This window comes from Equus caballus, chromosome 4, assembly GCF_041296265.1.
Source record: "Equus caballus isolate H_3958 breed thoroughbred chromosome 4, TB-T2T, whole genome shotgun sequence".
NCBI lineage: Eukaryota > Metazoa > Chordata > Mammalia > Perissodactyla > Equidae > Equus > Equus caballus.
Window position 1 is genome coordinate 108136299 of NC_091687.1, and position 23642 is coordinate 108159940.

At 37.3% G+C, this 23642-nt stretch overlaps 1 protein-coding gene across 30 annotated transcripts in view; it reads right to left on the reverse strand.

Moving 5' to 3' along the window:
* The window catches only part of KMT2C (lysine methyltransferase 2C), a 269112-nt gene that overhangs the window by 179714 nt on the left and 65756 nt on the right, over positions 1-23642 (reverse strand). For all 30 annotated transcript variants that reach the window (XM_070265295.1, XM_070265289.1, XM_070265285.1 and 27 more), the window contains exon 2: positions 18089-18177. In XM_070265295.1, coding sequence (XP_070121396.1) covers positions 18089-18177 — 89 coding nt within the window. The remainder of the gene's footprint in view (positions 1-18088; positions 18178-23642) is intronic.

The following is a 23642-nucleotide window of genomic DNA, read 5'->3' on the forward strand; positions in this document are numbered from 1 at the left end:
CAGCTAAACCAAAAGGACACAGAGAAGCGTGCCTGACAGTTCTCCCACTTACTACTTCTCTCCTAAAAGAAGAATTCTAATATCTGACATTTTATCCTCATTTAAAAGATGAAGAAACTAAAGTCTGAAAGTTAAACAACAAGCTCAAGATCACACAGCTAACAGGAAGCCAAGCTGGGAGTGAAATCAGGTTTGGATAACTCCAAAGCCCACGGTGCTCCTTCCTCCACTGCACGCTGCCGGCACGACACACGACTGCACGCATAAGGTCTATGAATAAACTGACGTTAAAGAGAAATGTTAATATTTTACTAGGACTCTATGTTACTGAGAAATCATTTGTTGACTATGAAGAATATGAGATGAAAACTGAAAATACAGAGTTTTTCTCTTTATTGTATAAGCACTACTGAATAACATTAAAAAGTAGAGAGAACATTTACCTCACAGCCAAGCTCATGGAAATGAAACATTCTGATTTGGACAATTACGAAATTATTTCCCTCAAAGGTTAAATAATTCTTTGAAAGGGCTGTATGAATCCTACAAATATATTCAGCAAACTCACCAACATGACAGCATAATAAACTATAAGACGTCAACAAAAATTCCAGAGTCCAATTATGGCCTCCCTTTACCAACACATAGTACATTCTTTCAAAGTACCCTATCTTCTAATAAATATTTTAATGTATTTAATCAGGGGCTCTAGGATCTTGGCGGGAGAAATTGCATGTTTATTTTTAATAACCGTTGAGATTTAGAATTCTAACAACTAATTTCATTGTGAATATGTACATAGAGTGCTACAGCAATACTTGTGTCTCTGTCACCACTGGAAAGCAAATCATTTCTTATCACACTCAGGTGTTTGCAGATATTCCAAAATATCACTTACCCTCATCACTACTTCAAAATTACAGTAATTATTAAATTAGATTTTACAATTTAAGTGTAAATTTAAAAAAAGAAACATTACAAAATTGGCTTTTTACTATTTTGATAATATTTCAATATAACTTTATTTTTGCCAGCTCATGTATTTTGCTTCAGTCATTTAAAAACATTCTTTGGAAAAGAGTCTGCCAAAGGGGTCAATGTCACACAAAAGTGTAATATTCAGAGGAGACAGCACTCCACTGGACTGTGTGCTCTACAACAGCAGGTGTTATATCTGTTTTACAAACCACGGCCTATCACAAAGCCTGGATGATGTTCAGTAATTGTTTAATTAGTTAATTAATTGTATACTATGTAATATAAAGAAAGCGAATAAATCTCATTACATACATATACAAAAAGCACAGAGAAAATACACAAAATATTTTAAATGGGCTAGTATTTACTAATCATGTTAGTTAAAACGGGCATTCATTTTCTACTAGTTAGCCAAACATTTTACACACTTCCACGCTTTAGTCAACTATTAAGTAGGCTAAAATTTACTTTTCTCTTTCCTAACTTCCTTTACCTCCACAGAATGGCAATATTTTTCATGCTTCCTTTATACTAAGACTACAGAAGAAAACATACCTAAGAAATTGTGTAATCACGTCCTTTGCTTCTTTTCAATAGCAGTGGTCAAAAAAAGTCTGCGTTCTGACAGTTACATTTTCTGGTTGTGTTTGCATGCTACTGAAGCTAGTCTATTTACTACATCCACACATCCAAAATGCGGTGTAAAGCCAAAGAATTAGCACTACACTAGAAACAGCGATCATTTTATTTACCCTTTCTTCGCTAAACGACTTAAAATATTGACACTGATTAATAATATGAAGATAGTCACTACTTTCACAGAGCACGTACAGACTTTAAAACGTAAGCAACCAAAAATAAACACAGAAAAATGTGAAACATTGGTTTTTTCTAGGAGTTAACACTTTTACAGCTAACTCACTCTCTTTATAGTAGTCCCCCTTATCTGTGGTTTTGCTTTCTGTGGTTTCAGTTACCTGCGGTCAAACATGGTCTGGAAGCAGATGATCCCCTTCTGACCTGTCATCAGAAGGTCAGTACTAGCCTAACGGTACATCACGAGGCCGACATCACTGACCTCACCTCATTGAATCACACTGGCATTTTATCATCTCACATAATCACAAGAAGAAGGGTGAGTACAGCACACTAAGATATTTTGAAAGAGAAAGAGACCACAATCACATAACTTTTACTACAGTTTATTGTTATAATTGTTCTATTTTATTATTGTTGTTGTTAATCTCTTACTGTGCCTACTTTATAAATTAAACTTTATCACAGGTATGTATGCGTAGGAAACAACAGTATAAATAGGGCTCGGTACTAGCCAGTTTCAGCCATCCACTGGGCGTCTTGGAACGTATTTCTCATGGATAACGGAGGGCTACTGTACACTTATCCATAGTTCCATACATTTTCACAAACAGGCATTATTTTTATAACTTTTAATGTGATTTTTTTAAATGCAAGCACAAAAGGATTAAGAATAAGAATCCAATACTTATCAAGAGCGAAAAAACACACCGACATTAACTGAAATAGGAATTGTTAAAAGTCAACTGCTCTCTGGATGTTTAACTATTTAAAGTAGTTCCTTTAGTTTTTCTATGTGACATTTAAAAAACATTTTTAATGGACATTTTTTTTTTGCAATTAATGAAAGCTTAAAATAAAACCAACAAATTAAAATATAAATCTTCACCATATGATAACAGTTATTTATAGTAATCTTAATCTTCTTCTGAGCCTTATCTTTATTTAGGCCTAAAAATTCAAAGCAAATAATATGAAAAGAATATTTAAAGAGGAATCTTCATGGCTAACTTTGAGTAAGTGTTTACTATATCCTAGGCAATGTTGTAAGTGGTTAACAAGCATTAACTCTAACTTCACAACAACCTTATGAAGGTGGCTGCCAGACCTGGGATTTTACACAAGCTTATGTTAGTCTGTTACTGTTTCACAGATGCTAGCAGAAGACACAAGACTCCCGGATCAAAGACTAAGGATTGTATTACTCATCGCACAGCAAGCAGCACAAGCATAAAAATATTACTGTCAGTTGCCAATTGGCCCCCGAGTCTCATGGGGGCATCTCCACGGGCCCAAATGAATGCCTATACTCACACTGAACTGCATTACAAGGAAGGAACAAAGAGCGTGGGGAACCCGCTACTTTTGCAGTGAGCATTAAACAAGCCTGCTCTTGGTCCCAGAGGAAGACATTGCTTCATTCTTTAAGGCTGCTCACGGCAAACACAACCCTGAGAAATGGCCCAGAGGAAGAGCAGTCAAGGCCTTCCATTCTCACCTTACCCAATAGGATGTGTAGGGTGCAAGAGATCCATGGAAGACTATCTCCCAAAAGTAGCTACTATCATCATCTCCATTTTATACAGGAGGAAACAAGGTAAGAGGTTAAGGAACTTTGCTCAAGAACACAATTAGTAGAGGAGCCTGGATTCAAACACAGACGGTCTGGCTCCAGAGTCTAAATTGCTACTTGCACCCGTGGCCAAGTGGTTAAGTTCATGCACTCCGCTTTGGCGACCCAGGGTTTCACTCGTTCAGATCCTGGGCATGGACAGGGCACTGCTCGTCAGGCCACACTGAGGCAGCGTCCTACATGCTACAACTAGAAGGACCCACAACTAAAGATATGCAACTATGTACAGGGGGGCTTTGAGAAGAAAAAGGAAAAATAAAATCTTTAAACTGCTAACCACTCTTAATTGAAGAGTGTGAAAAGTGTGAGCTGAAGTGAAGAAATTAAAGAAAACAAAATAATTACAGAACTGAAAATAAGAGGAACCACATGAAGCAACGACAATAATTCTGAAAACAATGTTGGTGATGTGGAGGATGGACTAGAAAAAATATATAGAAGAATCTAAAACAGTGGAAGTAATGAAAGAAGATTAGTCAAGGGAGATGAATAACACACAACAAATATGCATGATTGCTATTACTTGACCAAGAAAACACACTGAATGGAAAAAAATATTCAAAGAGTCTACGGAAGGAAACATTCTTGAAACAAATAAAGATGGAATCTACAAATCAAATCTGCAGGTCAAAGCAGATCAATCAAAGCAGCAGAAAAAATGAGCTGCCCACCTGCCCCATCCCTTAACAGAAAAAGCAGGTAAAAGGGAAGGGAGCAGATGCAGGATCTCCACAATATAATCTCTAAGTATGACCTATGTAGTAAACACCAAGGTTGCCTCTTGGCATCCACTCTACGCTTCTGCCATTGAAGCCATCGTGCTGCTCCTATTCCTGTCTCCAGGAGTGAGCTCTCACTATTGCACTGAGATTCCACAGATTGGTTTACTTTGAAAGGACTGAGTAAGAGACAGACATACGATCTAAACTGGTCCAAGAATCCTGTTTAGCTGATAGAGACATGCTCCCTCTGCTTGGATACGGACAGGAAATCATGTAACACCCAAGACTGCAGGCAACCATCTTCCATCAAGAGGAGCCAGCCACAAAAAAAAAAAAAAAAAAAGGTCCAGAGTTGCAACAAACCAAGCACTTTGTGACAACAGTGAGCCTGAATTAAGCCAACTCAAACCCATCTCACCCTGAACATGACAATACATGACCCATACATTTCCTTCTTTCTTGGAATTTGAGTTATTTTACTTTTAATAACAATATCCTAACTGACTAAATCTAATAAATGGATATCAAGTTTCATACACTATCCAAGGGGACAAAATGGGCTATATATTCAAGTGCCCAGAAAACATTTATGTAAATTAACCACATATTAGGATTCAAACAAAACTCCAGAGAACATCTATTTCCACTAATAGCAGACTAGGTAATTCAGAACAACCCTCCCACTGAAGACAAATAAGAAAGTTGAGTGAAATATTTTAAGAAGTAAATAAGTCTTCAAAGCATCAAAAAACTAACAAGGTAATGAGGAGTTGCCAGACAAAGCTCATGGACACAAGCAGAGAGGAAGGTGAGGTGGGCATTCAGGGCTGCAATTCCCATGGGGGTGTCAGCCACACAGGAAGAGGCAACAAAGAGACTGCACTTGACTTTTGACAGACTCATAACTCGTCCCAGAAGTCTACAACCATCCAGGGGTAGGGGTTCAGGGATGGCAGGAACCACAAAAGGCTGGACAGTAAGAGTAAGAGTGAACCAGAAACAAACCAATCCTTGCAAGGACTGTTGCACAGCTTCAAGTCACATGCTTAGAACAGAAACTACAGCCATGAAACTGAACGGAGGTGGTCCTAGATTACTAGTGCCCTTAGGTACCTGGAAAAAATCAGAGAAAAACTGTCTTTGGAGGGGAAAAAAACACCAATTTACTTCTACAAATAAACTGTCAAATACACTATCAAGCACACAAGCAGAGATAACCAGTTATATGAGGAGACAAGAAGACATGAGCAAGAATGAGCAAAACAAATACAACAGAGCCAAAAGAATCCAGACACTGGAATAATCAAACAAAAACTTTAAACCAACTGTATTTACTGTGTTAAAGGTAATAAAACCCAAACATTAACATTTTCCAGAGGGAACTAGAAACTATAAAAAGTAATGCTGCAGGGCTGGCCCTGTAGCCGAGTGGTTAAGTTGGCGTGCTCTGTTTCAGCGGCCCAGGGTTTTGCTGGTTCAGATCCTGGACACGGACATGGCACCACTCATCAGGCCATGCTGAGGCAGCATCCCACAGAGCAGAACCAGAAGGACATACAACTAGAATATACAGCTATGTACTGGGGGTCTTTGGGGAGAAGAAGAAGGAAAAATTAAAGATTGGCAATAGACGTTAGCTCAAGTGCCAATCTTAAAAAATAATAATAATGCTGCAAATTTTTAAAAGAATAATAAATTTTAAAATATAGTAAATGGACTTAGGTAATATGTTTAACAGCAGACGAGACAAAGCCAAAAGGGGATAAGTAAACTGGAACATCTAGCTAAAATGATCTGTCTAGAATAAAAGACAGAGGGACGCAAAGATAAAAAATACAAAAAAGAGGGTAAATGGCAACATACACAGTGATACAGTCTAAAGAGCATTTAACTAGAGAGAAGAAAGAAAGAATGATGCAAAAGTAGTATCTAAATATACAATAGCTGAGAGTTTTCCAAAACTAATGAAGACTTCAAGAAACCTCAAATTCCAAAATGTAAGAAGTGTACAAAGCCAACATAATATAATAAAATTAGAAATGAATGGGGCCGGCCCCGTGGCCTAGTGGTTAAGTTCAGTGCACTCTGCTTTGGCGGCCTGGGTTTGGTTCTGGGGCACTTATCTACACCATTCGTCAGCAGCCATGCAGTAGCAGCAACCCACATACAAAACAGAGGAAGATTAACACAGATGTAAGCTCAGGGCGAATCTTCCTCAGCAAAAAAACAAAGGAATAGAAATTAGTAACAAAAACAAGGAGAAAATCCACACAAATACTTGGAAACTTTCCCAAACACCTCCCAAGTCAGGGAAGTGATCAAAAGTACAACTGAAAAGCATTTAGAAATTAAGGATAATAAAAATAATTAATATCCAAACCTACATAAAATACTAGAAAACTTATTAGGAGAAAAGATGACTCCAGCCTTAAACACTTTTTTTTTCCATTTTAGTAAATAAAGAAAATTAAAGAATTAAACATTTACTCCATAGGCTGGAAAGGACATCCACAAAAATTTCAACAGCTAACATGAGACAAATAAGTAAATTTATCAAGATTGCAAAGTACAAGGCAAACATACAAAAATAAATCAAATTTTTATATATTAGCAATGTATAATTGGAAATCACTTTTTAAAAATGTATCATTTACAATAGCTCCCCAAGACATGAAATAATTGGTGTAACTCTAACAAAACATGAACAGGATCCATATAATGAAAATTACAAAACACCAATGAAAGAAAGAAATCAAAGAAGCCCCCAAATGGAGAGACTTCTCAAGTTCACAGAATGGAAGACTCAACACAGTAAAGATGCAATTCTCCCCAAAATGACCTGCAGGCTTAAACACCATTTCAATGAAAATGCCAGTAGGATTATTTGTAATTAAAGACAAGCTGATTCTAAAATTTATATGAAAGGGCAAAGGAAAACGAATGGCTAAAACAGCTTCGAAAAAAAATAAAGTTGGGAGACTAACACTTAGAAAAACCTATTTCTACAGAAAAACCTATACATGAATGTTCATAGCTTTTCTGGATAGCCAAAAACTGGGAACCACTCAGCTGTCCTTCAACAGGTGAATGGTTAAACAAATTGTGGTACATCTATACAAAGTAACAGCACTCAGCAATAAATAGAAATAACCTATATTGATACATATAACAATCTGGATAAACCTCCTAGATATTAAACTGAATGAAAGAAGCCAGTTTCAGAAGGTTACATTTTATATGATTTCATTTATACAGCATTCTCAGAGACAAAATTATAGTGAGAGAGAACACATCAGTGGTTGCCAGCGGTTAGGGAGGGGAAGATGTGACTTTAAAGGGATAGCACAAAGGAGTTTTGAGGGTAATGGAAAAAGCAAACAAGGCTAAACAAACAAAAACCTGTTAGGGAGCCAGCCAGGTGGCACAGTGGTTAAGTTCACACACTCTGCTTCAGCAGCCCGGGGTTCGCCAATTCAGATCCTGAGTACAAACCTACACACACCACTCATCAAGCCATGCTGTAGCAGCATCCCACATACAAAACCGTGGAAGAATGGCACAGGTGTTAGTCAGGGACAATCTTCCTCAAGCAAAAAGAGGAAGATTGGCAACAGATGTTAGCTCAGGGCCAACAACAACAACAAAAACTTGTTAGGGCTTTTAGTGACAAGCTTTGCTTCCTGATCTGCTAGACTCTTCCAGAGATAAAGAATGATTACCTATCACGTCTAGACTTAAAGGTGAAACAATATCCATTCAAAATGTCTCCCCATAGAAGTAAGGTACAAACACTTCTGGCTACGTAAAAACTCTAGACAAATAGGCTTAGTCAAGTCTAATGACCCAGGCCGAATTTCTGAAAAGGAGGATGGGGTAGGTATTCAGAGAGACAAGGAGAAGAGGTGATTCTTAGAAAAAGACTTGAGTGATTGAGAGATTGGTCTATACAAAGTGAAAGCCAAGACACAGGCACACACTCAGTTTGAGTATGCCCTTCCTTTGTGAGAAATGAGGTCCCCTGAGCAAGCCTCACATCTAGTATGAATTAAGAGTGCTGGATAAAACTGTTGACGGTATAGGCTGAAGATGTTGTCTAACCTTGTATTAATTAAAATATGGAAGGAAGGATTCAAGCAAATGCTCACCAACTCTTTAGATTGTTGAAAATGGAACTGATGTACCACGGATAATTTGTGAAAAGCTCCCCCCAGTGGGAATTTGAAAAATCTATAGCCTAGAGAAACTAACAAACCAGTCAAAGTTATAATAAAAAAAAGTAAAGTTGGGCAGAGAGTAGCACAGTAGTTCTACCAGGGGCTGGTGATGGGGGAAATGAGGAGATGTTGGTCAAAGGGTATGAAGTTGCAGTTATATAGGACGAATAAGTCTAGAGACCTAATGTACTGGCATGATGACTATAATTAATAATACTATATTGAATACTGGAAATTTGCTAAGAGTGTAGATTTCAGATCACAAGAAAGCGGGAGAAGCTATATTAAATTCAGACACAGCAGATTTCATAGCAAGCAAAGTTATCAGGGATACAGAGGAGCATTACATAATGAGAAAGGAATCAATTCTCCAAGAACTATCCTTAACACATATGCACCTAACAATAGAGTGTCAAAATATATTAGGAAAAACTAATAGAACTACAAGTACAAATATATGAATCCACTACTATATATGAGGATTCATCTATCAGAAATAAACAGATCCAGTAGGCAGACAATCTTAAGGACATAGTTAAAATCAACACCATCAAATAATCAACTGGATATAATAGACCTCTATAGACTACTTGATCCAACAACAGCAGAATGAATACACATTCTTCTTCAGCTCACACGGAATATTCACCAATAGACCACATTCTGTGCCATGAAACGAATTTGAACTAACAGAAATCCTACAATGTCTGCTCTCAGATCACAGTGGAATTAAACTACAAACAGAAAGCTAGCTGGAAAACCCGAGACATCTGGAGGTTAAGCGAAAGAATTCTAAGTAACACATGGGTCAAATAAGAAATTTCAAGAGAAATTTTAAATATTTCGAAGTAAATGATAATGAAAACAATTTATGAAAATCTGCGGGATGCAGTGAAAACAGTGCTTTGAGGGAAATTTATAGCATTGAATGCACATATGAGAAAACAAGAAAGATCTAAAATCAGTCAGCTAAGCTTCCATTTTTGAAACTAGAAAAATAAGAGCAAATTAAATCCAAAGCAAGCAGAAGAAAAGAAATAAAAATTAGAGCAGAAATCAATGAAACTGAAAAGAGAAAATCAAGAGAGAAATATCAACTAAACCAAAAGCTGGCTCTTTGAATCAATAAGCCTCTAGCCAAGTTAACTAACAAAAAAGGAGAGAGGACACAAATTACTAATATCAGAAATTAAAGAAGGAGCATCACTACAGGTCCCATGGACATTAAAAGAATGATAAAGGAATACTATCAACAACTCTCTGCCCACAAATTTGATAGCCTAGATGAAACGGACCAATTCGTTGAAAGACACACTTTGCCAACACCCATCACAAAAAGAAAGGGACGATCTGAATATGCCTATATCTGTAAAAAGAAATTGAACCAATAATTAATAACCTTCTAAACAGAAAGCACCAGCCCATTCGGCTTCACTGGTGAATTCTACCAAACACTTCAGAAACATATTATACTAATTCTCTACAACCTCTTCCGGAAGACAGAAACAGAGGGTACGGTTCCTAACTCATTCTATGAGCTCTGCTTTCTCCTAACACAAAAAACAAAACATTATAAGACAAACAAAGAAACCCTACAAAACTACACACCAATCTCTCTCATGACCATAGATGTAAAAATCCTCAACAAAATATTAGCAAATAAAATCAAAAAATGTATAAAAAGAATTATACAAAACGAATAAGTGAGATTTATCCCAAGTAGGCAAGGCTGGTTCAGCATTTGAAAATAAATTAAAGTAATCCATCACATCAATAGATTAAAAAACAATAATCATATCAATAGATGCAGAAAAAGCACTTGACAAAATCCAACACACATTCATGATAAAAGAATCCTCAGGAAACTAAGAATAGAGGGGAACTTCCTCAACTTGATAGAGTTGCTACAAAAAACCTACAGCCAACATCATATTTAATGGTGAGCAACTAGAAGCTTTCCCATTGAGATGAGGAACAAGGCAAAGATTTCCCCCTCTTACCATTCCTTTTTCAACATCATACTGGAAGTTCTAGCTATTGCAGTAAGACCAGAAAAGGAAATAAAAGGTATACTGAGTAGGAAGAGTGAAATGAAACTATCTTTCTTCACAGATTTCTTGATTATCTATGTAGAAATCCGAAAGAACGGACAAAAACAACTCCTGGAACTAATAAGCAATTATAGCAAGGCTTCAGGATACAAGGTTAATATTCAAAAGTCAATCACTTTCCTATACACCAGCAATGAACAAGTGGAATTTGAAATTTAAAAAAGAAAAAACACCATTTACATTAGCATCCCCACAAAATGAAATACTTAGGTATAATCTAACAAAACATGTATAAGATCTATCTGATGAAAATTACAAAACTGATGAAAGAAATCAAAGAATAACTAAATAAATGGAGAGATATTCCACATTCATGGATTGGAAGACTCCATATTGTCAAGACATCAGTTCTTCCTAATTTGATCTATTCGATGCAATGCTAACCAAAATCCCAGCAAGTTATTTTGTAGATATTGACAAACTAATTCTAAAATTTATAGGAGAAGCAAAAGATCCAGAATAGCCAACACAATATTGAAGGAGAAGAACAAAGTTGGAGAACTGACACTATCTGACTTCAAGACTTACTAAAAAGCTACAGTAATCAAGATTGTATACCTCGGAGATAGTGTGGGTTCACTTCCAGAGCACTGCAGTCAAGTCAGTATCACAATAAAATGAACAAGTCACACAAACTTTTGGCTTTCCCAGTGCATATAAAAGTTACGTTTACACTATACCATAGTCTATTAAGTATACAATAGCATTATGTCTAAAAGAACAATGTATATATCTTAATTTGAAAATCCTTTATTACTAAAAAAATGCAAATGCTGTTAGAAAAATGGCACTGATAGACTTGTTCAACATAGGGTTGTCACAAACCTTCAATTTGTAAAAAATGCAATATCTGCAAAGCACAATAATGTGAAGCACAATAAAACACAGTATGCCTGTATAGTATTGGCAAAGGAACAGACAAGTACATCAACGGAACAGAACAGAGCCTAGAAATAGACCCACATAAATATACGTAACTGATCTCTGAGAAAGCAGCAATGGCAATACAATGGAGAAAAGAGAGTCTTTCCAACAAACAGTGCTAGAATAACTGGACATACACACACACACACACACACAAATCAATCAAGACACAGACCTTACACCCTTCACAAAAACTAACTCCAAATGAACCACAGACCTAAATGTGAAATGCAAAACTATAAAACTCCTAGAAGATAACAAAGGAGAAAACCTAGGTGACCTTGGGTTTGGCAATGACTTTTTAGATACGAGACCAAAGGCATGATACATGAAAGAAACAACTGATAAACTAGACTTCATTAAAATTAAAAATTTCTGTTCTGTTGGGGCCAGCCCGGTGACACAGCGCTTAAGTGCACACATTCCACTTCGGTGGCCCAGGGTTCCCCGGTTCAGACCCCAGGTGGGACACGGCACCGCGTGGCAAACCATGCTGTGGCAGGTGTCCCACATATAAACTAAAGGAAGATGGACACAGATGTTAGCTCAGGGCCAGTCTTCCTCAGCAAAAAAGAGGAGGATTGGCAGCAGTTAGCTCAGGGCTAATCTTCCTCAAAAAAAAAAAAAACATAAATAAAATTTCTGTGCTGTGAAAAACCTTGTCAAGAGGATAAAAAGAGAAGCCTACAGACTGGGAGAAAATATTTGCAAAACATGTATCTGATAAAGGACTTTGATCCAAAATATATAAAGAACTCTTAAAACACAACAATAAGAAAATAAACAACTTAATTAAAAAGCAAGCCAAGCCTTTAACAGACACCTCACCAAAGAAGATAAACAGATGGCAAATAAGCAGGTGAATGATGCTCCAGGGGCTGGCCCCATGGCTGAGTGGTTAAGTTCACACTCCACTTCAGCAACCCGGGGTTTGCTGGCTTGAATCCTGAGCACGGAACTACACACTGCTCATCAAGCCATGCTGTGACGGCATGCCATAAAGATGAACTAGAATGATCTACACCTAGGATACAACTATGTACTGGGGCTTGAGGGAGGGGAAAAGAAAGGAGGGAGATTGGCAACAGATGTTAGCTCAGGGCCAATCTTCCTCACCAAAAAAATAAATAAATAAGAAAGAAAGAAAGAAAGAAAGATGCTCCACATAACATGTTTATCAGGCAATGTAAATTAAAACAATGAGATACTACTACAATCCAGAACACCGACAACTCCAAATGCTGGTGAGGCTGTGGAGCAATAGGAACTTTCACAGACTGCTGGTAAGAATACAAAATGGTGCAGACAGTTTGGCAGTTTCTTACAAAAGTAAACATGCTCTTACCATATGATCCAGTAATCACATTCCTTGGTATTTACCAGAAGAAGCTGAAAACTTATGTCCACACAAAAACCTGCACACAGATGTTTATAGCAGCTTTATTCATAACTGCCAAAACTTGGAAGCAACCAAGAAGTCCTTCAGCAAGAGAATGGACAAACAAACTGTTGTACATACATACGACAGAATATTATTCAGCAATAAAAGAGAGATGAGCTAGCAAGCCATGAAAAGAAGCTTAAATGCATATTACTGAGTGAAAGGAGCCAGTATGAAAAGGGGACATACTGCATGGGATTCTGAAAAAGGCCAACTACGGAGACAGGAAAAGGAACAATGGTTGCCAGGGGGTAGAGGGGAAGGAGGATGAACAGGTGGAGCCAGCAGATGTTTACTGCAGTGAAACCTACTTTGTATGACACTGTAATGACGGATACATGTCATTATACTTTTGTCCAAACCCACAGAAGGTACATCACCAGGAGTGAGCCCAAAGTTAAATGGATGGACTTATGGTGATAATGATGTGTCAATGTAGTTTCCTCAGTCGTAACAAATGAACCATGCTGGTGAGGGATGTTGATAATTGACAGGCTACACATGCGTGGGGGCAGGAGGTATACGGAAAATATCTGTGCCTTCCACTCCATTTTGCTGTGAACCTATAACTGCTCTAAAAACTAATGTCTATTAAACAGAAATTAAGCTAGAGGTAAACTGAGACTATCAATATGCACTCGTCTTTATAAGCACAAGTATACATCCCACCTATGTAATTGCCAGCATATCCCTAAAATGGACTGGCACAGCTAATTCCCAACAGAAACAATATGACACGCATCCCTAGAGCCCAGATTCTTATCTTAAATGCTATTCTCCACTAAAAGAACTGGGAGTCCTCAGAGAACAGGTGATCTCATATCTTGGGGCAGAGAGCATTAAAGACGAGCCTCAACACTACTGCTGCCAAAGAGTAATGAGCTTTGAAATATTCTGAGATGATGTGAAAAAGGACTCAGAAGTTTCCTATTCTTCAAGTAAGAAAAACTTAAATGCCAGAATTTCAGTTTTGTGGTGATACTGCAAGAACAGCAGTAGCTTAGAAAATACAAAAAGGAGGGACCATCCCAGTGGCGTAGTGGTTAAGTTTGCATGCTCCACTTTCAGCTGCCTAGGGTTCGTGGATTTGATTCCCGGGTGTGGACCTACACATTGCTTATCAAGCCATACTGTGGAGGCATCCCACACACAAAATAGAGGAAGACTGGCACGGATGTTAGCTCAGGGCCAATCTTCCTCAAGGAAAAAGAGGAAGATTGGCAACAGACGTTAGCTCAGGGCCAATCTTCCTCACCAAAAGAAAATATAAAAAGGAAACTATAAGAACATAAACACTGCTTCAATTAGTGAATTGATGCCTACTAGGTGCCTGGAAGTATTCTAGGCACAAGGAATGAATCAATGAACAAGATAAATCCCTGACCTCATGAAGCTTACATTCTAAAGCAGAAGGCACACAATAAACAAATACATAATGTAATGTCCTATTTGTTAAATACTAACAGAGGAAGTAAAGCAGAAGGAGAGAGTGACAAGTGTTGCTTTTTGGGCAGGTTAGTCAAGAAAGGCCTCTGAGGAGAGAGCAACCAGAGATTTGACTGAAGTAAGGTGAATAAGCTATATGACTAACTGCGAGAAAGGTGTTCCAAGCAAAGATGACAGAAAGTGTAAATGCCTGAGAAACGAACACAGTTATGAACTCTGGGAATAGCAGGGAGGTCGTATGGGTGGAGCCCAGTGGAGGGAGCAGGAGGAGACAGGACGGACAGAAGATGTGGCTGGACAGGTACCCAAGGTCAGATTAGTAGTCATGGTATGGACTTCGGATTGCATTTTAAGTATCACCGGAGGCTGTGGATGATTGACAGAAGTGAGGTAAAAGACTCTTCCTTTGGGTCTGAAAAGACCACGCTGGCTACTATGGAGAATAAGACTAGAATGGGGCAGGAGTAAAAGCAGGGGCACCAGTTAGGAGGCTCTTGCAGCAGTCCACCCAAGGACGAAGGAGGCAAGTTCTGGAGTGACAGCAGTGGAGGAGATGAAAAGGGATTGAACTGAGCATATACTATGAGGGTAAAGGCCAAAGCATTTTCTAATGGGCTCCATATTTTTAGCCAAAACAATACATGATGTCATTTACTGAGGTGGGAACACTGGAAGCGGAGAAAGTTTCAGGATAACAATAAACAGCTCCATAGAAAACACATTACGTTTGAGATCCCCTTTAGACATCTGAGAGGAGTTGTTATTAAGGAAGCTGGAGATACAGGTTGTGTTCAAAGCAAGAAAAGAGCTGGCAATATAAATTTTTAGAGTCACCAGCACATAGATAATATTCAAAGCAATTAAACTGAATGAGACTACCTAATGTGTGAGAAGATGAGCAAAAGAGAATGGAGAGAAACCAGTGAGGTGAGAAGAAAACCAAGAGAATATGGTGTCCTAAAAGTCCAGCAAAAAGAAGAGTTTCACAGGGGTCGGCCCCAGGGCTAAATGATTAAAGTTCTGCGCTCCACTTTGGCAGCCTGGGTTCGCGGGTTTGGATCTGGGGCATGGACCTACTCCACTTATCGGCCATGCTGTGGAGGCATCCTACATACGAAATAGAGGAGGACTGGCAGAGACGTTAGCTCAGGGTTAATCTTCCTCAAGCAAAGGAGGAGGAAAATTGGCAATGGATCCTGGCTCAGGGTGAATCTTCCTTACCATAAAAAAAAAGGAAAAAAAAAAAGAGTTTCACTCTTGAAAGTGGTTAGCTCTATGAAATGATATGGGATAGTTAACGTGGACAAAGAATAAAAGCTGGTTTTGGTAATATACGATTATGGATGACATGACAAGAACAATTTCAGTACAGCAGGAGGAAGAAAGCTTGATTAAAGTAGGTTCATGGAAAAAGTGGTCAAAAATAACTACCGACAATGAGCGTGGACAACTCTTTCAAGGATTTTTGCTCTAAGATGAGCACAGAAGCAATACAGTAGCTGAAAGGGGATGTCAGATCAAGAGTTCTTTGTGCATAAGAAGGGTGGTGCTGCAGCACGTTCAATGCTAATGGAAATGATTCCCTGAAAGAGGAAATTCATGACGCAGGAAACCAAGGAAAACTGAAGGCACGAAGTCCACAATACAGCCATGCATCACCTAATGACAGGGATACATTCTGAGAAATGCACTGTCAGGGAATTTCATCATTGTGCAAACAGCAGAGCGTGCACTTGCACAAACCTGGATGGTTTAGCCTACTATACACCTGGGCTATATGGTACTCTCCTTAGAGGACCGCCATCATACATGCAGCCCATCACTGACCGAAATGTCGTCATGCTGCACACGACTGCGGATGAAAGGGGGCAGAATCCAGGACACGAGCAGAAGTGCTGCCCTTAGATAACCACAGAGACTTTTCATCCCATTTTAACAGTAGGGAAGGTAGGATATATGGGCAGAGATGCAAGCAGGCAAGAAGATTTGATGGTGGGTGAACGTGGAATTTCTTTCCTGCTTGCTTCTATTTTTTCTTTTTTCACTGAAAGCAAGATCATCAACTAAAGAATGAAAAATGGGAGGTGTCTGAAGTTTGCCGAGAGAAGAGAAGGTGGTAAAAGAGAAATCAGTCAGCGAGTTGATGTTTTTCAGCTGCTAAAATGCAGACTTTGGCTTTTGATATGAAAACAAAACAGTGGGAGGAAGGCAGAGGAAGTTCAGGGTGTCTAAGAGAATGACTGCAATGACAGGTCGTATAATTTGAGCTGGAAAAGGACAGTGACAAACCTCATCAGTCAGATCACTGGATTGGAGGATGGGATATGGTTGAAGAATTACTGTGGTGTAGATATTAGCAGAAAGTGAGCTGGGAAAAGAAAAGGTAGTAGTCAGAGGGTAGGATAGTTGAAACTGAGATGTTGGAAGTGAAAAAGCAATTGTCCTAGTAAGTGATACAATGACAAAGGTTAAATCATGAGCATAAGAATGAATGGCTGAAGTGGGCTGGGGAATAAGATTTTTGAGGAAATCAAGGAGGCAAGAGGTCTGGCTATTGAATAGACTATTAAAATTGACAATGGGAGAAGCAGAGGACAACAGAAAGGCAGGGGCTGAATCTTAGAGAATGAGGGAGAGTACTCAAGAAGACAGCTGCTAAGTGCAACAAAAAGGGACCTGTGGTACGGTCTGAGGACACTGGTCGGTCTGAGGACACTGGTCGGTCTGAGGACACTGGTCGAAAGGAACTTGTAAATAATCACTAAGTTGAAAAACGTCACTTGAAACTTGAAAGGCTTTTCACTAGGAAGTAACAGTATACACTTCAGAAAAAACTTAAATGAAGGAAAAACATCACATCAAAAAGAACTAGTGGGGAACTTATATATAAATTCAAGTTCAAAGTGATGTGGTAAAGAATGTGCACCAAAGGGCGAAATGTAGAATTCTGAACTTCCAAGCTACACTCTTGTCATTCTAGCTACCTAGATCCTGTTGGAAAGAGGAGTGAGAATTGTAGACATTTGAAGGCTTTCTAAGAATCATAGCTGTATAACAGCAAAACATTTAACAATCAAAAATATTTTATGGAAAATTATATTTTGAAAGATATGGCAATTTCTAACTCTTCTCTAAAAACTATATGACATTCGGTAAGCATGAAGAAGACATTCAACTTCAGAGAAAAGTTCTATCACTATGACTAAACTCTATCCAACAGCTGTTAAAAATATTGCCAATGAGAGACCATCTCATATAGATATGCTCTGAATATAAGATGAAACCTACTTCCTTTGATAAATTATTAAATCACTAACTTTATGGAAATTTTGGAAACTACTTTGGGCAACCTACTCTATCTTCCCTTTGGAGGTGCCAAATACACATTAGCTTATTTAAGGCACCTAAAAGTCCAGGAGACCAGAAAGTATTTGGTCTGGTTTAACCCAGCATTTCACAATATTATTCACTAATGGGACATATTTTTTACCTCACACACACGCTAACACAATAAGCCTTAAACAAACACTACATGGTGTGTAAGCCAGAAATATACCATGAGCTATCATACTAACGGCCTGGAATTACTATCCATTCCAGTTTTAATTTTAACAAAACGTTTCTCCACAGACATTAAATAATTTATACTATATCTGGGCTTTAGGGAGGAAAAAAGAACTCTGTTTTTTCATTTTGTCATTACTTAAACTATTTCAATAGATGGAAATTTTAGAACTCAGTATATAGACAAATGCTAACTGAGAAAATTATTATGTATTAAAATTTTTTTGAAGTGTTGATACCTGTTTCCACAATATTTTCTGTTTCTGCTGTCTCCAGCCCATCCATGCTGTCCTCATCTTCAACTGTAGATTTTCCTCTACTTCGAGGCCTACAGACAAAGAAATAAACACATATATTTAAATGTTAAATTTTAAGGCTTAGAATTATATTCAACACAAAGCACAAGTTAAAGGTATACAGAACAAAATAATTTAGGCCATTTTTCCTACATTTTACCATATCAGATAGTAAATATCACAATTCATAATCATTTTTCCCTCAAATCCAGCCCTTCCTTACACGTAAATGTGAGGACAGGCCCACATTAACATATCTGTGTCATCATAACTCACTTCTTTAAGTACTCTTCATTTTAGGCTTTGTCCCTCTTTTAGCTGACCTTGAGATGACTCCCTCTGTCAAGAGTAGTGGTTTTTCCATCTAACGGGGTTTTTCAAAGTGTACACATCAGGTTATACCACTGTATCTAAGGAAATTGAGGAGCGATAGGAGTGATGCCCAGATGTATGTATTTTTAAGATGCTTACACAGGTGAAAGTGATGCACACCCCTCAGATCACGCAAAAAGGAATTCTAAATATTAAACATGATCTAGTCATACCCACCTTACAAGTGTAATGAAATTTACTTTACAAACACTTCAGTAAAATAAAATAAACATAAGAATCATAGAAAAGTGAGATTCTTTAACCCAAGGCAGTTACAAAGAACAAAACTAATGCCTTTAAATTTTTGAAGCCTCATAAATAAGGGACAGAAATGAGTCAACAAAAAGAAATTAAAAACATATAAAATAATAAAAAACAAGACATTATATATTTTAAAAACTTAGAAATTGAAAAAGCAATATTCAGATAATTTCAGAGCTTTAAATTATTTCATTACTTGAAAGGATACAAATGAACTCAGTATTTAGTTGAAAAACACTGAAAGAACAGAAAATAAGAAACAAAGGCTTAACAATATAAAAAATTAGGCAAAAAGCTGTTTTAAACATTAGAAAATCCATTTAAATCACATTTTTTAAAGTATATTAATTAATCAAAACCAATAAAGGAGACATAAGAATTTTTAGTTAAAGTGGTTAAAGTCCAAATGTTTTTATAGGTGAACAACTGCAAACTGTCAATAAGTCATCTCTACCCCTTAAAACATTAAAAAGAAACATTTGAACCAAAATTCTAACAAATACATCCAAAAAATTATGGATGAAAAAAATCCAGGGGCTGGCCTGGTGGCACAGGGGTAAACTTCGCACGTTCCACTTCGGCAGCCTGCGGTTCGCCAGTTCGGATACCAGGTACGGACATGGTAGTGCTCGGCACGCCATGCTGTGGTAGGCGTCCCACATATAAAGTAGAGGAAGATGGGCACTGATGTTAGCTCAGGGCCAGTCTTCCTCAGCAAAAAGAGGAGGATTGGCAGCAGTTAGCTCAGGGCTAATCTTCCTCAAACAAAAAAAAAAAAAACCACTAAACTAAATATTAGTAAATATAATCAGAATGCAGGTATGATTTAATATCAGAAATTTGTCAATATAACATACACATCAGTCAAAATAGTACCATTTCCAACTTCAGGGGGTCGGGGGGAAGCAGAACTAAATAAGAGAAGACGAAGCCCTGGGGAAAGGGTGATCAGGACTAAAGCATTCTAAGGTTGATTTTATTGTTCATGGACAAAGAGAGAGAATTATTATGTTTAGAATTTAAGTCAAGTAGTTATGTTTAAATTTAAAAGAAAATTTTAAAATAATCAAAGGGAAAAGAAAGGATGAGAAAAGTTTGACCAAATCAACAGCAGGCAGTAAAGGACAGAATTAAATACATGGTAAATAGAATATAAGATAAAAAATAAATACAAATATGAGTTTTCACAGTAAATATAAATGGCTTAAACTTGGCCATCATTATTTAATGATAAAAAGACTAATTCACCAGGATAACATAAGTCAACAGAACTTCAGATTACATAAAGCAAACATTTAGAGAACAACAAACACAAAATGAGAGATTCACAATCATTATGGGAGATTTTAACATACCACTCTCAGAAACTAAGAGATAAAAAACTGTAGTTAAAAGCATTTTAAGCAAGTACGTGGAGAACATATTTAACAAGCTTCTTTAGATGACTCAGTCAAGCCTCCTGTGCGCTCTGTTAAACTACAGGATTCAGAGGTAAACAAAACAAAATCCCTGCCTTTAGGAAAATACATCCTAATGAGAAGAAATATTTGTTACTCTTGTAAACAAATAAAAACACACATAACATGAAGAAAATACTAAGGAAAGAAAATAAAGCAAAGAATGAAGGACTAGGTACCATTTTAAATAAGAGATTTATAAAATAAACTTTATAAAATAAAATTTTATATGAGTAGGAGACACTTCAATAGAGACCTGAAGTATTCTTATCATATTCTCATTACTGAAGAAACTGCAAGCTTAGCTGGGCTTTGTCACTTAATTTTCCAAACTAATGTCTACCCTATTTTAAGTTTCTCTCTCCACTATCCTGACCATGACTAAGTTATCATTTTTTGGCACAACTGGCTTTATTTCAAACTTGTTTTATCTATTTTATAGATATATCAATATCAATATCTCAATCTATTGGTTGTCTGCATTATGGTACTTATCCCTTACAAAGAAATTTTTAATTTTTGCTTTGCTTTTTTCTTTCCTTCTTATTTCTCCTATTCTTGGTTTTGGTACCAATAAGACATGGTTTTTACATTCACCAATCCATCAGAATTCCTTTCCTGGGGTCGGCCCCGTGGCTGAGTAGTTAAGTTCGCACACTCTGCGGTGTAACCCCAGGGTTTTGCTGGTTCGGATTCTGCGTACGGACCTAGAACCACTCATCAAGCCACGCAGGGGCAGCATCCCACACAGCAGAGCCAGAAGGACCTACAACTAGAATATACAACTATGTACTAAAGGGCTTTGGGAAGAAGAAGAAAAAGATAATAAAAAGATTGGCAACAGATGTTAGGTCAGGTGCCAATCTTGTTTTTAAAAAGAAGAGAGAGAACATACAGAATTCTTTTCCTTCTGGTCAATGAACCAACTTACCAACATCATGTCATTTTCAAATTTCCCACATTTCATCACATCTTTTTATTGCTGCTCACAGGCTTCTGGTAGTGATTGTTATGACTAATCAAACACTGAATTTGTTTTCTCTGAATGTAAAAGATAATGGTCATACTTGTCAAACGGACATCAGTTGCCAATTTCCATATTTAAATGGAAAAACGGATGCATACATTTTATATTTCCATTCTTCATTCAGATATTCCTAGTTTTGGTTTTCAATAGAACTTTGAAGTCTAATTATAAATGACAACATAAAGATTATTTAATCTTTCCTTGGTTTTCCTTATTTTCTCTTTTTCCTTTGTATCTCTTAACCTTTTCATTTTAGTTTTCTTGGATTCAATTTGTTGCAAAGAAATTTGAAGTAAAATAATACCACTAACTTTACTTGAGAAAATTTTCCACCAAACATTCAATGTTCCATATTAATCTTATAAGTTAAAACTAATTTGAGTTCCTAAAATAACAGAAGACATCTACTTAAAGCCACATGGGAGTAAGGGGGTTCAAAATTACCTTCCAGCCATAAACAACTAGAAAAACAGACAAAATATAAGAAACCACCATTATCAGACATTGGTCAAAAGGTAGGCACAGGACTGTAATCCCTGAACAAAAGGAAACAAACAAGGTGAACCCTACCATCACAAAGGCTTCCTGCATGGAGTTAATCTACAACTGTAGCACAGAGAGGGGGAACTCAGAGACTGGCAATTGTGCTGAAAGAAGGAGACAGAAATTATCAGCTCAGGAGGCTAAAGGAGGCTAGAAACCGTGGGACAGAACACAAGAGGAAGGAACTGTGCAGGAAAGAGTTCCAGAAATCTGCATAAGAGTAACCTCAAGTTTTTATCTGACTATCAACCCTTATAATTGTGGTGTAAAACCCATCAGGCTGAACAAGTACAGCTTCCAAGGAAAGAACAATTACAGAAGAGTTGCAATATGAACAAATTCCAGAGCTTACAGTGAGCCAAGAATCAAACATGTTCCCTCCAGACACAGTGCCAAGCCCTCCTTGACAACATAACACACTCAACAGAGCCCAGAGTAGAACATACCTTTAAGAATGGGGCTAAATGAAGCCTAGAACAAATAAGACTCTAGACCATCTCTAAAAGACCTAACGAGTAATCTCAACAGAATGAAATGATCCACAACTAATTTAACTGCTGGGAAAATAAAGTTCAACACTTGTTAAAGCATTACAACAAAACTCAGCTCTCAGGAAAAACAAAAAAATTCACATGTGGCATCCAATAAAAATTTACAAGGAATACAAAGAAGCAAGAAAACGTGAGTCATAACTAGAAGAAAAATCAAAGAATAGAAACAGAGATAACAGAAGTGACAGGCACGGCCATTAAACCAACTTTTATCAAGATGCCTCACATGCTCAAGAATGTAACCGAAAACAAATGAGAGGAGAGAAATTGAAGATATTAGAAAAATAAAATGAAATTCATAGAGGTAACAGTAAAAGATGATATCAAATGAAAATATGACTTTGAAAGATTAACATCTGATTAGAAATAGCAAAAGAAAAAATGACTGACCTTAAAGACATTGCAAAAAAAAAAAATCTATCCAAAAGAAAGGACAAGACAAAAAAAGACAAATCCAGCTGCAGTGCCCTGTGGGACAAGAGCACCCAGTCTAACACACATGAGGTCTGAGTTGAAGGGAAGGGAACAGAAAAAACATTTAGTGAAATAATAGCTGTAAATCTTGCAAACTGTATAATTATAAACCCACAGATCCAAGAAGCCCAACAAAATGCCAAACACACACACCACAACCTCACATCAACAAAATGCCAAACACACACCACAACCTCACATCAACAAAATGCCAAACACACACACCACAACCTCACATCAACGAGGCACTTGAGAGTCAATTTGCTGACAGAGTAATAAAAAGAACATCTTAAAAGCAGCCAAAGAGAAGACATATTACTTAAGAGGAACAAAAGATAAGAATGACTACAAGCTTCTTCTGAAACTTTGTGAGCCAGAGGACAGTCAAACAACATATTTAAAGTGCTTGGAGAAAATTAAAGAAATCTGTCAACTATGAACAAAACATGCAGCCAAAAGCATCCTTGGAAAACAAGATTAACCTAAAAACTTTTTCAAACAAACATGCTGAACAAATTCTCACCAACAAATCTCCATTACAAGATACGTTAAGAAAATTCTTCAGACAAAAGGAAAATGATATTCAATAAAAATCTGGATCATAATTCCTGCAAGGAAAGGAAAAAAGAGTGATACAAGTGATAATACGTAAGTAAATATAAAAGATATTTTTTCTCCTTTTTAATCTCTTTAAAAGTTAACTCACGGGGGCCAGCCCCATGGCTGAGTGGTTAAGTTCGCATGCTCTGCTTCGGTGGCCCAGGGTTTCACTGGTTCGGATCCTGGGCGTGGACATGGCACTGCTCATGAGG